At 43.9% G+C, this 16048-nt stretch overlaps 1 protein-coding gene across 1 annotated transcript in view; it reads left to right on the forward strand.

The window, feature by feature from the left end:
• The first annotated feature begins 1576 nt into the window (after positions 1-1576).
• The window catches only part of Cul5 (cullin 5), a 93367-nt gene continuing 78895 nt past the window's right edge, over positions 1577-16048 (forward strand). Inside the window, exon 1 of the mRNA XM_008829711.3 lies at positions 1577-2049. Coding sequence (XP_008827933.2) covers positions 2026-2049 — 24 coding nt within the window. The 5' untranslated portion in view covers positions 1577-2025. The remainder of the gene's footprint in view (positions 2050-16048) is intronic.

Genomic DNA, 16048 nt, shown 5'->3' on the forward strand with positions numbered 1-16048 from the left:
ACTCCTTGGAACTGGGGTTAAAGACTGTTGTGAGTCTCCATATACATGCTGGGAACCCAATCTGGGTCCTCTTGCAAGAGCAGCAAGTACTCTTAACCACTGAACCACCTATCCAGCCTGTTGAGAAACTGAAAAAGATATTCTTTGATGCATTCACAGAGAACAAATGAGAAGACCAAAGCACACTTAACAATGGACAGCTTATGAGGCAGGAGGACAGTGACTGGACAACTTTCATTTTAAGGTATTCTGATGAAACAGATGTCTACATTTTCTTGAATGAGATGACTTTTTTTCTTTTTCTGATACTGTGTACCGGACTCAGAGCCTCACACATACTAGGCAAGCACTCTGCCAATATTTGTATACATATACATATATATATATATCCATATTCCAATCTTCTTTTTACTTTTTTGAGACAGGATCTCCCTAAGTGTCCCAGACTGACCTAGAACTCATGCTGTATCCAGACAGGCCCTGAACTTGTAATCCTCCTGCCTCAGCCTCCCAAATAGCTAGAATTACAGGCCTGCTCCATCAGGCCTGGCTAACAGGTGATTTTTAAAACTATTTTAAGGATCACTGGCGCTTGTTGGCCACCACTTCTAGGTACAGTAAGTGACTCTGCCATAAAGGAATGAAGTAGAGAGTGACAGAGCAGGAAATCCATAGTCTCTTGCAAGGTTGAATGAACACTGTTGGGGACCTGCATAAAGGAACAGGGGTGATGTGTGGCTCCCCCTAAAAGTTACATTCTTGGGGCTGGAGAGATGGCTCAGCAGATAAGAGCACTGGCTACTCTAGCAGAAGACCTGGGTTCGATTCCCAATACCCACATGGCAGCTAACAATCGTCCATAGGTCCAGTTCCAGGGAATCCAATGCCCTCTTCTGGCCACCATGGGCATTGCATACATGTGGTGCACTTACATACATGGAGGCAAAAAACTTATACACACAAAATAAAAAATAATTAAGGGCTGAAGAGATGGCTCAGCAGATAAGAGCACTTGCTGCTCTTGCAGAGGACCCAGGTTCAAATCCCAGCACCCACATGGTAGCTAACAATACTCCCAAACTCCAGTTCCAGGGGATCTGACGCCCTCTTCTGGCCTCCCTGGGCATTGCATGGCACAGGTGCACTTACATACATGCAGGCAATACACTCACACACATAAAATAAAAATACATTTAAATACATATATTTAAATTATATTCTCTTCCCTGGACTAGAGATTTGTGGCCTGAAGCGATATGGGTTGGGGAATACAATTTAGGACATGCAAGCATATGTCTTTAGTTAATCCAAGATTACTATTCACTTCTTGAACAATCTTTAAAAGGTCGTTTACGAGGCGGGCACTTTCTGAACAGAATGGTAATAGTTATCACGTCTGATCATTCATTGACTCAGCCTACTGGGCACTTTCTTGGTGTCAGTGGTCCGTGAAGACAGCTGTCAAAGGCTTGGGGATAAAGAGCCATCCCGGGTGTGCGGCGGGCGCAGCACCGAGTCCCGCCAGCAGAGGGCGCGCTCCCGCCCCTGCGCAGCCTTGGGCCAGAGGCTTCCAGCGCGTCCCCGCCCGCGCGTCACGTGACGCCACCTCGGCCCCTGAATCCTGGGTCTAAGCCGAGCTAAAGTGGTTGCCGGCGGCCACTACGAGTGCCACACCAGAGGCTCACCAGGGACGCGAGGGCGAGGCGGGGGACGTCCATGCGGCCTCTTCCCGATCGGAGGCCCGCGCTTCCGCCCCACCGTCCGCCGTGCGCGGCTCCCGAAGCGTTTGCATGCGCTGTCTCACGCGGGGAGGCCCCGGCGACCATGTAGCGGGTGGGCGTGAGGAAGCCCCGGAGCCTGGGACTAGCTCCGCGCCCTCGGTACGTCGCCTCGCCGCTCTCCTCCGCGTCCCCGCCGCAGCCCGCCGGGCGCTGGGCCCTGCTGGGAACTCCGGCCTCCCGGGGAGACCCGGCCCGAGCGCCGCCAAGTCTCGCCGCGTCTCGCGAGAGTCCAAGTTGAAGGAACATGGCGACGTCTAATCTGTTAAAGGTAAGCCCCGCACTCCGGCCCAGGCTTCGCTCGGCGGGCTACGCGATCGGCTCTCGGGGAATGGCCGGGCTCGGTATGAACGACGGGATAGGCGGGAGAGGGTTCCGGGGATGTCCGCCGGAAGCGAAGCCACGGGGGCTGTCCCCGAGCACTCCATCGCTGGGCCCAGGGGCCTTGGGGTCCGAAGGCTCCGATGGGTCCTCGGCCCGCTGACTGACCGACCTGGAGCGATGCTTTCAAGGGACCAGGCTGGGAACAGCGCTATGCCGCTGGGCTGACCGACTGAGCCATGGGGACTCCTGCGGTCACAGACATTAGTAGGAAAATCCCGAGAAGGTGCTGCCTAGCAGATTTGAGTGACGCGACCCTCCCCATTCCGTGATTTCTGCTGTTCTGCCTGCGAGTCAGTGGTAGTGCCCCCCACTTCCCCCTCCCTGTAATGCACCCTGCACCCCTCCAGTTCCCTCGTTCCTGTCTCCTCATGTTTTTACCCAATTTTGTTCCTTAAACTGCTCTCGACCCCCACTCCCATTATAGGACAAGCAGATGGCACCCAGTGCTGTGATGCCTTCATGGTAGGGTGTGGGAAAGTTCTTATCAGAGAAAGCGTTGGAAAGTTCTAAATAGCAAGGGAGCGGGGCTCAGGGGGGCAGATTCTGCATCATCGGTGTAAAAGTTGGGAAAAGAATGAGGAGTTGGTGCCATCCTCGTGTTTTAATGAGGTCGTCGGCTTTATAAGTACGGATTGGGATAGGGGTAGTGATTGCTTCAGGGATCATAAGCATGTCTTCAGGGATAGAGAACCCTACAGTATCCTGTCTTCTTTTTCTTTCTTTCCTTTTTTTTTTTTTTTTTTTTTTTTTTTCTTTTTTTTTTTTTTTTTGGTCTTTTTGAGACAGGGTCTCCCTGTAGCCCCAGCTGGCCTGGAACTCAATATGTAGACCAGGCTGCCTTGAACTCAAGGAGATCCGCCTGCCTCTGCCTCCCAAGTGCTGTGATTAAAGGCATGCTGATCCCATGCAGGGCTCAGTATCATGTCTTCTTTACATTACTTACAGTAGTTATCTAATACATGAATCTGTCTTATAAAATGAAGAACACTGTACCAAGAGGAAGGTTGTCTCTTGTTTTTTAGTCTTTTTTTTTTTTTGAGACCAGGATCACAGGTAGCCCTGACTGACCTGGAACTCACTATGTAGACCAGGCTGACCTACTCAAGAGACCTGCCTGCCTCTGCCTCCCAAGTGCTGGGATTTTAAAGACCTGTGTCACCATGCCACTGAAGGCTTTTGCTTTTGCTTTTTTGTGTGTGTGTGTGTGTGGTCTTTTTGAGACAGGGTCTCCCTGTAGCCCCAGCTGGAACTCACTCCATAGACCAGGCTGGCCTTGAACTTACAGAGATCTGACTCTGGAGTGCTGGGATTAAAGGTGTGTCTCACAAGTGCTGGAATTACAGGTATGCACCACCAGGCTGGTCTTGAAAGATTGGCTTTTAAACCCACCTGCAGTTAAACTCCCTGAATTCTGCCACTTCAGAACTATGATTTTGAGCAAGCTTCTTTGTTTTTTTGTTTTTTTGAGACAGGGTCTCCCTGTAGCCCCAGTTGTCCTGGAACTCACTATGTAGAGCAGTCTGGCCTCGAACTCACAGAGAAATCACCGGCCTCTGTGTTCCAAGGCGTGAGCCACCACACCCAACTATTAAGCAAGTTTCTCTTCAAGTTTCTTCATCAGGAAAACGAAATGACTGATACATAGCACCCTTTTTTGTGCAGCCATTGCTGGCACTTAATCACAGAATACACTAAATCACAATTACTGTATCTCTTTCTCTAAGATAACCGAGTCAAGCTGGACATGGTGGTGCAGGACTATATTCCCAGTAAGGGAGAGGCTGGGGTGAATCAGCCCAAGTGAGGATCATGGATTCTAGCCCAAACTGTATGTGAAAACCATTGTGAGTTTGAGGCCAGCTCAGGGTACCTCTAGACCAACCACAGGAATTGTTTAACTTATTCTACTCTGCTATCTTTTATAATAGTGCAGCAAAGTTCTTTTTAAAAAATTATTTGTTGCCAGGTGTGGTAGTGCATGCCTTTAATCCCAGCACTCAAGAGGCAGAAGCAGGAGGATCTCTGAGTTCAAGGCCAGCCTGGTCTACATAGTGAGTTCTAGGACAGTTGGGCCTATAGGGAGACCCTGTCTTAAAAAGACCAAAAAAAAAACTTTGTGAGTGTGAGTGCCACAGCATACCTATGGAGGTCAGAAGACAACTTTTGACACATCTCTTCTGCCTGGGTTCTGGGGATGAAACTCAAGTTGTCAGGCTTCTGTGGCAAGTGCTTTTTGTCTGGTGAACCATTTGGCCAGCCCCTAGTTCTTTTAAAAAAGTTAATAAAAAACTTTTAATAATTTTGTGGGAATTCCAAACATGCATACAATGTATTTTGATTACATTCACCCCCTTAATTTATTCATTATCATTGTGTGTGTGAGCACTTGTGCCATGGCTCTGGTATAGCGGTCAGAGCATGACTTTGGAATCAGTTCTTCCATTCTTACTCAGGTTGCCAGGCTTGCAAGGCAAGCACTTTACCCACTGAGCCATCTGATGCATGAATACAGAAAGAATTTTTTTTTATGTTATATAGAGACTATGTTTGATGGTATTTATTAAAGTAGAACATTGGAAATAACCCAGGTGGTCATCACCGCAGCAATAGGAACTTCCATTTCCACAGTCTTACCTTCCCTTCACTTCTGTCTACCTTGTCTGAATCCTTCATCTTAAATGAAACTGAGGACCAGGCTATATCTTTACATTATGAATTCTAATGCTTCTCATCACACACTTTGGATGTCAACATCACACACTTTGGATGTCAATATCACACAGGCTTACTGCTCCTTGATGTCAGCAGCGGGGAGGAAAGGACTCACCGTAATGTACAGTTCCTGGCTGGGTCCCTGTGCTGACCTCTCAGTACAGCAGTTATCCTCTACTGGGACCCTTGATGGCCCCAACTCTTGGGAGACTCAGCAGGAAAGCCAGGAAAAGGGCTCTCAGGATCACAGCTTTGGGCTGGAATACTCCAGAGCACATTTTGGATCTATAGTACACAACAGTGATGAGATACTGAAGCAGGATGGGGATGAACAAGGAGACCTCTGGCACTGAGGAATTCTGTGGCCTGAATACAACCAAAGAGTGAAGGGAAACTGCCAAAAAGAATATTTAACCTCTGAAGGCTCATTCTGATGCATTGATGCATTTACATAAGAAGTATTTGACAGCTCGGTGGCACATGCCTTTAATCCCTTACTCAGGAGGCAGAGGCAGGTGGATCTCTGTGAGATCTAGGCCAGCCTGGTCTACATAGTAAGTTCCAGGCCAGCTGAGGGCTATAGAAAGACCCTGTCTTAAAAAGACAAAAAAAAAAAAGTTACTAGTTTTTAAGAGTAATTGTGTCCCTTCCTTCCATCCATCCATCCATCCATTTATCTCTCCTCTTCTGACAGGGCCTCACTGTGAAGCCCTGGCTAGCCTCAAACACAGAGATCAACCTGCTTCTGGATTAAAGCCATGTTGGTTCCTGATTCTTTGTGAACTTTTGTTTGTTTTGAGACAGGTCTCCCTGTAGCTCCAACTGGCTTGGAACTCAGGATGTAGACCAGGCTGGCCACAACCTCACAGCATTCACCCATCTCAGCCTCCCTAGTGCTAGAATAAAATGCGAGTGCCACCCACCCCTGCCTTTGTGAACGTTTGACTTGTTGATTACTTGGATATAAGGCCCTGTCTGCCCTCTCCTGTTCCCTTAGGAAAGTCACTATTTTACTCTGTACAAAGCCTCACAAAGGACTTGTTGGAAAATACAAACCTAAACCATATTTTCAGTCAGTGGTAGTTAAGTAGCTACCTTGTAAGATTATGAATCTATATCTTTTGTGTACACCTATAGAATGAAAAATTCCACCTGAATGTATGATCAACTCTTAGGGCTCAGATTGAAAACGACAATAAGGATTTTAAAAACCCTGTTTTGGGGCTGAGCAGCACATAAGCAGAGGTCCCAAGTTCAGTTCCCAACATCTTTGTCAGGTGAATCACAACCACTTGCAACTCCAGCTCCAGGGGATCTACTCCCTCTTCTGGCTTCTACTAGCACCCTCATGGATATGGGTACCCTCACCTAAATAAATGTAAAATAAATCTTGAAAAAAACAAACCCTATTTCCAGGTATGGTGGCAAACACCTTTAATTCCAGCACTTGAGAGGCTGAAGCAGGTGGATGTCTGAGTTAGAGGCCACTCTGGCTACACAGTTCCAGGCCAGCCAGGGCTACATAGTGTGAACCCCTGCTTTAACCAAAAAAGGACTGTAACTTAATGACAATACATTGGAACAGCTAGTAAGCAATTCATTGAAGACTGATGCCAGAGATACATTGGGAAGTTTTCAATAAAATTGTTTTGTAAGGGCTGGGCGAGGTGGCACACGCCTTTAATCCCAGCACTAGGGAGGCAGACGAAGGCGGATCTCTGTGAGTTCAAGGCCATCCTGGTCTACATAGTGAGTTACAGGACAGCCAGAGCTACAGGGAGACCTTGTCTCAAAAAGACCAAAAAAAAAAAATTGTTTTGTAAAATTTTGACTGTGGATCTCAGTGTGGTGGCACACGCTTTAATCCCAGTATTCGGGAGGCAGAGCCAGGCAGATCTGTTGCGTTCAAGGCCAGTCTGGTCTACATAGTTTCAGGTCAGCTGGGGCTGCTACAAGGAGACCCTGTCACAAAAAGACCAAAAAAAAAAAAATTTATATATATACACACACACACATCTGTATATAAATATATACAGACTATAGAAGAAAGCAGATTTTCAAAACGAATATTATATAGTATGTGATTTTAGATAGCTATAACTGATACAGTGAAATAAATATTTAATTCTGTTATCTGCATTATCATATTCACGTTTTTGAGTGCTTTGGAACTTTTTTTTCATCTTGTTGGGAGGTGGGAGGATTACCAAATAAGAAACTGTCAGGATCCATCTATAATGTGATTTATGGGGTCATTTAAATTGAAGACTGTTGGTACCTTGAATAGAGACAGGACTGAGGAGTGGCCAAATTGACCTTATTTCCTTTTTTGATAGGATTGGTTACTGGTTTATTAGAGAAATGCCTTTGACTCGTGCAATTAGATTTCACCAGAGAGAAAATGATCTTATCCAGTGGTGAAAAAGGAGAAGTGTAGACTAGGCCAGAATAGAGTTAGAATTTGAGTCATTCCCAACTATACCTGACGAATGCTGAGTGATGCCAGCCTAGCCTCCATAGCAAGTTCCAGGACAGCTGGGGCTACAGGGAGACCCTGTCTCAAAAAGACCAAAAACAAAAACAAAAGTGTGTACTGCCATACCCAGATGAAACTAATAATGAAATTTCTAAATCAGAATCCAGTGCAATAAAAAAAACCCTCAATATTTTTTTGAATATTATTTTAGTAATTATTTTCTGTTTAAAGCCAGTGAACTGTCACTGGATCTTAGAACTCTTGAGTATGGAAAGATTTCTGTAATACATTTTGATGTACACAATCATTGACTGCTTAGGGAATTATGGCCCAAAACCATTTTCATATTGCTGCTTTACCTTTGTTTTTGTCTTGCACACTTTACCTGTAGATTTCTAGTAATCTGACATTGCAGTTTCTTCTCATTTGGCTGACTTCTGAGTTCTCCTCACTCTCCTTTGCAGTGATCTTGGGCTCAGAGCGCTCCTGTTCTTCACTCTCTGTTGATTATCCTACTTCAAGTAGCAGTTGTTCAAATGTTTTTTTCCTACCTCTCAGTTCTTAGCACATGACCCAGCAACTTAGACATGCATTTTCCTTGTCCAGTACCACACATTTTTCTAGATTTCTCCATAGTCTGCTTTTCCCCAGGTCATCTTCCACCTGTCAGCCTTCCTTGTCCGCAGGTACTTGGGGGCATGTCCTCCCTCCCACCTTTTTTCTCCCTTTCCCTTTTCCCACAATAAGAAAAGTTCCTATGTCTTATATATTTTTATTTTATGTGTATGCGTGTATTGCCTGTGTGTAGATAAGTGCACCCATGTCATGCAATGCCCGTGGAAGACAGAAGAGGCTGTCGGATCCCCTGGAACTGGAGTTATGGACAGTTGTTAGCTGCCGTGTGGATGCTGGGATTCAAACCCGGGTCTTCTGCAAGAACAGTCAGTGTTCTTAACTTCTGAGCCATTTCTCCATCCCCCTATGTCTTATATAAACTTAACCAGTACCTCACTTCTGTCTCAGACTTTTACACTTTTGTCTCTTCATTCACTGTCAGTTCTTGGAAAAGCAGCCCCCACTTGCTGCCTTTACAGTTGTTCACCTTTTCCTTAATTTGCCCTACCCAGTTATTGAAGCTGTCAAGTCGAAGAGTATTAGTAATGCCCTAATTGCCAAATGGGATTGTTGGGGTTTTTTTTGTCTTTTTGAGACAACATCTCCCTGTATCCCCAGCAGGCCTGGAACTCATTATGTAGTATGTAGACCAAGCCGTCCTCGAACTCACAGATTGTCCTGCCTCTGCCTCCCAAGTGCTGGGATTAAAGGTGTGCACTACCGCAGCCAGTTTCGGGATTGATCTGGATAACATCCATCCACTGTTCTAGTTATTGCTGCTTCCTCTGCCTCTCCCTGTTCTACTGTCTTCTGAATCACTTCTCACTGACCTCCCTGTACCCCCCCAACGGAATTCTTTCCCAGGATTCAATCTTTAGCCCTTTTCTATCTTTGTACTCCCCCCACCCCCGGGACAGTCCTAACTCTTATTTCACTATTTTTATCTCATGCTGCTGATCTGAGCTGTAGACCAAAATGCAGTTGGACCATATCACTTTCCTGCTTTGATACTGCCCATAGTTTAAATTTTTGGAGAATTTGCCAGTTGGGTCTTCTCCCTAATTAACATGCTCCATATCTTTCATAGTCACATATACCTGCCTGGTGGGTTACTCTTTGACTTACTAGTATGCTGGAGGTCTTTCTCTAATAACCAATTCCACCTTGCTCCTTTTAACTTTTAAATAGGAAGCACAGAAAGTTCCTAGTGACAACATCATCCCTTGGGAGGAAGGAAAATGACAATATAAAAGCAACTCAAAGTGCCTAGAATTTGTTCCTTATTAAAGTTATTTTATTAGACACTGTGAAGACTGCAAAGATATGTGTGTATGTATGTGCTTACAGGAAGCCAGAAGTCAACTTCAGGAATCAGCTCTCAGGGGCCATTCACCTTGTTTTTTAACATAGGGGGTTCTTATTGGCTTGGAGCTTTTCAATTAGGCTAGCCTGGCTGGGAGGGAACCCCAGGGACACACTTGTCTGCCTCCCTGGTAGGTGGGTATGTGGATGTGTGTGTGTATTTTTTTGTTGTTTGTTCCTTTGGGTTTTGTTGTTGTTGTTGTTAACATGGGTTCTGGGAGATTGAACTCATGGCATTATGCTTCTAAGGCAAGTACTTTACCAACTGAGCTACCACCCTAGTCCCTGGGTACTCTTTTTATAGACGGCAATTAGAAGAAAATTTGATATGAATGGAGACTAGATCAGTGGGGGGCTGTGTGGCATCCTATGTGGATGATGCTTCTTGGAGCTGTTGGACTATGATCACCCAGAATATAGGGAAACAGCAGAAAATAAAAGGAAAGTCAGGGTCGGACATGAAGGGACTTCAGTGTTAGTGGCTTCTATAGATAATGGCAAAGATTTGAAAAGTGTATAAACAGAGAGACTTAAACCTTCAATCTGGTTTTGGCCCTTACACGTAAACTTATTACTTCTGTTTTATTTACAATCTGACTTGTGGGACAGACAGAGATAAGGGCCATAGCAAGTCATATACATCTATGGTAAATAAATTTCTTTGATCAAGAATTTAGCCTTTTCTTTTTTGGTCTTTTTGAGACAGGGTCTCCCTGTAGTCAGATCCCCTGGAACTGGAGTTACAGATGGTTATTAGCCACCATGTGGGTGCTGGGAACCAAACTCAGGTTAACTGCTGAGCCATCTGTCCAGCCCCTCTTATTTTCTTTTAAATGCAACATGACATCATTAGAATATTACAATAATACTCCTTCTGTAATAATCAACTTTACTTTGTCACATTTGTCACATTATTTAAGGATTTCTGAATGATTTCAGGATGAAACTACGTGTCATTATGAATTATCTTATGAAGTAAATGTATCACTTAAAATTGCTGTTATTTTGAAACATTTTGGAATTCAGAGAACTTTGTGGTCACTTGTCTTTTAACAGGATACCACTTTTTTTTGGCCTTTTTGAGACAGGTCTCCCTGTAGCCTCAGCTGGCCTGGAACTCACTATGTAGACCAGGCTGGCCTGGAGCTCACAGAGGTCCGCCTGCCTCTGCCAATATGCATATTTTTTAAAGTGATAGTATATTCTAGAAAGATCTATGTGGTATCTTTAATTTTGGGCCTATTATCTCCTACCTTGAGCACATTTTTAATAATGTAACTATCATATTCTTCTGTAATCTACTTTCTGATATATTTGCTTTCTTTGAAACACCATCACTGCTATAGGAAAGATACCCTAGGACTTTCCTAACAATCCAGGGAATTCTTTTTTGATAAAGCCAAACATATTTTGTTTGGGTATAAGCAACCAAAAGTTGGTTAAGATTTCATGCTCCCATTTTTCCCATCTCTGTGGGATTCCCTAGTGCTGGGATTATAGTGTGCTCCACCACACCTAGCCTCATTTCTTTCTGCTGACTGAAACAGGAGAGCCAAACCTCTGTTTTTGAGCCAGAGTCATGGTATGTCTTCCTTTGGTCTACAGCTTACTGTATTTTAATGAGTGTTCTGTGCTGTTCATGCTTCCCTCAACCTTTTTGATCATGTGGAGTGTATTCATTTGTAAGAGCTGACCTAACAGTCTTGTCTGTTAAATCTGCTACGTGTATCATTTCTGGATCAGTTTCTTTTGATACTTTTTGATGACTAGTTGTATATTCGTGCTGCTTTGTGTGCCTAGTCCTTTTGCTGGATGCCAGGCATTTTGAGTTTTATTTGGGGGGGGCGCGATTTTAAGTTCTTTAAAATATTAGGTTTAGCAAAATTTAATTCTAGTAGTAACTTGGAATCCTTTTTGAAACTTGCTCTTCTGTTTTCTTTGAGTGGGCCCAGGATTACAGGTAGGGAAGGTCTACTTTGGCTTCAGCATCAGTCAGCTTTGTGTTACTGTAACAAAGCGTCTGTGTTCATCAACTCACAAAGAGAAAAGGGTTATTTTGGAGGTGCCAATCCTTGACCAGGTGACCCTGTTGCTTTTGATCTCTGACATGGGCAGCACATCATAGTGTGAGTAAGAAGGAGCAAAACCACTCACCTCGTGAGCCAAGAAGCAGGAGAAGAGGGGGAAGGGGCATGACCCCAGTGACCTAAGAACCTCCTACAGAGTCCTACATCCTAAAGGTTCCAATATGCCACCCTGGGCACGAAGCCCAAATTTGAGTTTGATACTCCTCATTCAAGCTGAGCAGCTCCAGTATAAACTCAGTACCTTTTGGAGAACTCTACCCAATTTCTAGCATTTTAGGAGATCTTGATGTTCTGACTGGTAGGAGCATAAACTATTTCAGCCTTACATATACTCTGCTGATTGTTCTGCCTATTCCTTTGTAATGGTTTTCAGTCTGTGTTTATACACAGGTACTGTCAGGACTCAGCTAATGGCATGAGAGACTCCTCCATAATCTCCAGAGTTTGTGTTATCCACCCCTCCCACCCCCACCTCCTACCCCCAGCACTTAATTCTAGTCACCTCTACAACTTCAAACTCAGAGAACCAGCAGGCTGCATCTAGGTTCCCCTAATTGCTGAGGCCTGGGAACGCTAAACAAGTATGTGTGGATGTTCTTAGCACTCCTCTCTCTTTCATTTCTCGGGCAGCACTGCCCTGGACTGCCTTTTGGCTTTCCAGCTGTTTAGGCAGGAGGAGAAGTCTGGTTTCTGTTGCTCCACCATGTTTTGAAGCAGAAATCTTTCGTTGTCTTGATGTCCCTTTTCATCTCCTTGCCCACCATAGAGTCTCCTTTCAATCACGATAATCATTGTCTTCAGCACTCTTTGACTTCTTTGCCCCTCTCCATAGACAGCCCTTGTGCAGCCGAATGTTGCTGGGGAAAGACAGACAGGCTGTTTTCACCTTAAATTCATGAGCACAAACTATAAGTGAACCTAGTCATTGCATTAATATAGTCCTTTTTTATTCTACTTTTCTACATATATTTCATGTACTTTCTCAATTTTAGCATCTTCTGCCCCTATTCAGCATCGTTACTTGAATGTCAAGTAGATAGGTTAAATGTAACATATCAACTGAATTCAGTGTGGTGTAGTGGCTCATGTCTCTAATCCTAGCACTTGGAAGGGCAGAGGCAGGTCCATCTTTGTGAATTAGAGGCCATCTTGGTCTACACACATGTTCCAGGCCAGCCAAGGCTACATGAGACCTTGTCTTTTAAAAATTTATTTATTTAGGGGCTGGAGCGATGGCTCAGCAGTTAAGAGCACTGACTGCTTTTCCAGAGGACCCGGATTCGATTCCTATCACCCACATGGTGGCTACGAACCGCCCTTAACTCCAGTTCCAGGGGAATCCAAAGCCCTCTTCTGACCCTCCGGAATTGCATGACACGGGTGCACTCATACATGCAGGCAATACACTCATACACATTTTTTTTAATTATTTAAAAAATTTTTTATTTATTTTTGTTTTATGTGTATGAGTGTTTTGCCTGCATGTGTGTAAGTGCATCACATGCCTGCAATCCCCATGGTGGGCAGAAGAGGACATCAGATCCCCTGGAACTGGAGTTTAGGATGGTTGTACTGAGAACTGAACCCAGGCCCTCTACAAGAGCAATCAGTGCTCTTAACTGCTGAGCCATCTTGCCAGCCCCAAGATCTTTCCTTTTTTGTCCTTTTTTTCAATTGAGATCTGAGCTTTTCTTAAGTTATTAAGTCTTTTCTGTTCCAGTTGATGATAATGCTATGCTCCTTAGATAAAATCCTTAATAAAGTCAGACTACTTTTTGCATTTCTCAGATGCAAATCCTATCAAGGATCCTGTTGTGCTACTGTAAAAATACAGAAATCCTAACTATATCTCATTGTCCCCCATCTCCACTGCTGCCACTTCAGTTTAAGTCACTGTCCTCTCCCTTCAGATCCTGCACCTGGCTTTAGTCCCTGCCCCTTGTATTCCCAGCATAGTAATCTGAGAGCTTTTAAATCAGATAATGGCACTTCCTGCTCAGACTCTTAATCTTGCTTAAAATAGATACCAGTCTTTCTAATAATCTTCAAGGCACTACAAACATATCCATTAATATAAGCTACTTCTCTGACCCTATCTACTCTGTTTTATTTTGTGCAGCCTTGAGTATTCAGATTATGTTCCTCTTCCTGTTCTGTGCCTTGGCTGCTGCTCCTTTCTAGAATATTCTTCACGTAGATACACCACCACTTTCAACTCTGATTTGCTTCTATCTGACCCATTAGGTGTTTGTGAAGAGTGCCTGTGAGCTCAGTTGTGCTGTGAGGAGTGAAGGATAGAAAGGGAAATGCTGAGGTCCTCTTGGAGGAAGCAAGCCAGTATGTGAACCAGTCCTAGATAAAAGTAGTTAATGAGTCCAGCCTACTTGCTAGTCTAGTGATGACACAAAGCAAAAAGAGACCTTTTGGGCCAGGCGTGGTGGTGCATACCTTCAGTCCCAGCACTCAGAGGCAGGAGGATGGATCTCTGAGTTCCAGGCCAGCTTGGTCAACTAGTGAATTATAGACCAGCCACAGCTGCATAGTGAGAACATGCTGAAAAAAAGAAGAGAGACTTTGTGTAAGTTAGTAGAGTAAAGACAGCCTTCAGTTAGGCAACGGGACACTCCTAACAGTTCATAATTTGAAGAGGTCTTTGCTAAGGCATTGCCTTTTGTGATAGGAGATTTGGTGTTCTGATGCTTAGTGTTTAATGATAAGCCCTACAGTTTAATTGAAAGTAAGTCCAAGAACTCCTTGAACACCATTTTTTGGAATCTATCTTTTATTTATTTTTTTATCTTATGTGTATGGGTGTATTGCCTGCATGTATGTAAGTGAACCTATGCTGTGCAGTGCCCACGGAGGACAGAAGAGGGCATTGGATCCCCTGGAGTTGGAGTTACCAGTGGTTGTTAGCCACCATGTGAGTGCTGAGAACCAAACCCAGGTCCTCTGCAAACGCAGCAAGTGCTCTTAACTGCTGAGTCATCTCTCTAGCCCTGGAATCTATTTTAAAAGTTTATAGAAATAATGAAATTCTTCCTTGAGAATTAGGAGGAAATGTTTCTGTAGTTGACATTTCATGTTTCATGGGAGAACAAAAATAGGATTTTGTTGTCTTGCTATATCTACTAGATTTCAGAGCCTAACTAGTTTAATTTATCTGAAGTAACTGGCTGCTCAAAAAATCTATAGCATTTTGATTTTTGATTGCAAAAGTTATATGTTTAATTTTGTAATTCCTAAAAGTACCTATGGAAATTGACTTAGCTGAACGTCAGAAGGTTTTTTTGTTTGTTTGTTTGTTTGTTTGGTTTGGGTTTTTTTTGTTTTGTTTTTTTTTTGGTCTTTGAGATAGGGTCTCCCTGCAGTCCCAGCTGACCTGAACTCACTATGTAGACCAAGCTGGCCTTAAACTCACAGAGATCTGCCTGCCTCTGCCTCCCGGGAGCTGGGACTAAAGGTGTGCACCACCACGCCCAGCTAACTCAGAAAGTATTAAGAGAATATGAGGAGTCTCTTTGACAGAGCTAGGAAGTGTTAAGACTGGTATATTCTTCCTATAATTCTTTTGTATTTGTTTATTTGTACATCCTTTTTCAAAAAGGAAGGGTAAATTCTGAAACAAGGGTTACAGGAAAATATAAATAACAGTAGAAAAAGTAACATGAAGCCAAGCATAAGGTCTATACACAAAGTATATGCTGCTGATCACAAATCTGGCTAAACTCATTAGCTAGTTCTTTGAGGAAAGCAAAATTTAACTATGTAATTTTTACTTCAGTACTTTTTTTAAAAAAAAAAAACAAAACAAAACAGGGTCTCACTATGTTGCCCTAGCTGGCCTGGAATTCTCAGAGGTATGCTTGGCTCACTTAAGTTCTTTTTTTTTTTTTTGGTCTTTTTGAGACAGGGTCTCCCTGTAGCCCCAGCTAGCCTGGAACTCACAGAGATCTACTTGCCTCTGCTTCCCAAGTGCTGGGATTAAAGGCATATGCCACCACACCTGGCCCCAGGTGTTTTTTGATGTAGGCTGTTGTCAGAGAACATGCTGAGAAATGGTTTCAGGATGATAATTCAGAGAGCTTACAAATTTCATGCAGTTGGTACATGGGCCTCAGGTTAAGAACCTGTGATAAGGGCTGTGGATACAGCACTTGTCTAGCATTTGCAAGGCCTGTGGTTCAATCTCAAAAATAAAAGTAGAACAACAAAAAATTCCCACAATGAAAGATCAAGGTGAGCAGTATCCTCAAAAACATTTGTAGAGGCTGGCAGGATAGCTTAACTAGTAAGGCTTCTGCCACCAAGTCCAGTAACCTCAGTTTAGTTCCCAGGACTCACATGGTAGAAGGAGAGAAATGACTTTCAAAAGTTTTCCTCCTAAGGTTGGAGAGATGGCTCAGTGGTTAAGAGCACTGACTGCTCTTGCAGAGGACCTGGGCTTGAGTCCCAGCACCCACTTGGCAGCTAACAACTGTCCATAACTCCAGTTCCAGGGGAACCGATGCCCTCTTCTGACCTCTAAGGGCATTGCATGACACAAGTACACTTACATACATGCAGATAATACACTCATACGCATGAAATAAAAATAAGTAAATTTTTAGTGCCCTTTTTTTGCAATCAAAAAT

This window comes from Nannospalax galili, unplaced genomic scaffold (genome assembly GCF_000622305.1).
Source record: "Nannospalax galili isolate Female #2095 unplaced genomic scaffold, S.galili_v1.0 scaffold854, whole genome shotgun sequence".
In the NCBI taxonomy this organism is placed as follows: Eukaryota; Metazoa; Chordata; class Mammalia; order Rodentia; family Spalacidae; genus Nannospalax; species Nannospalax galili.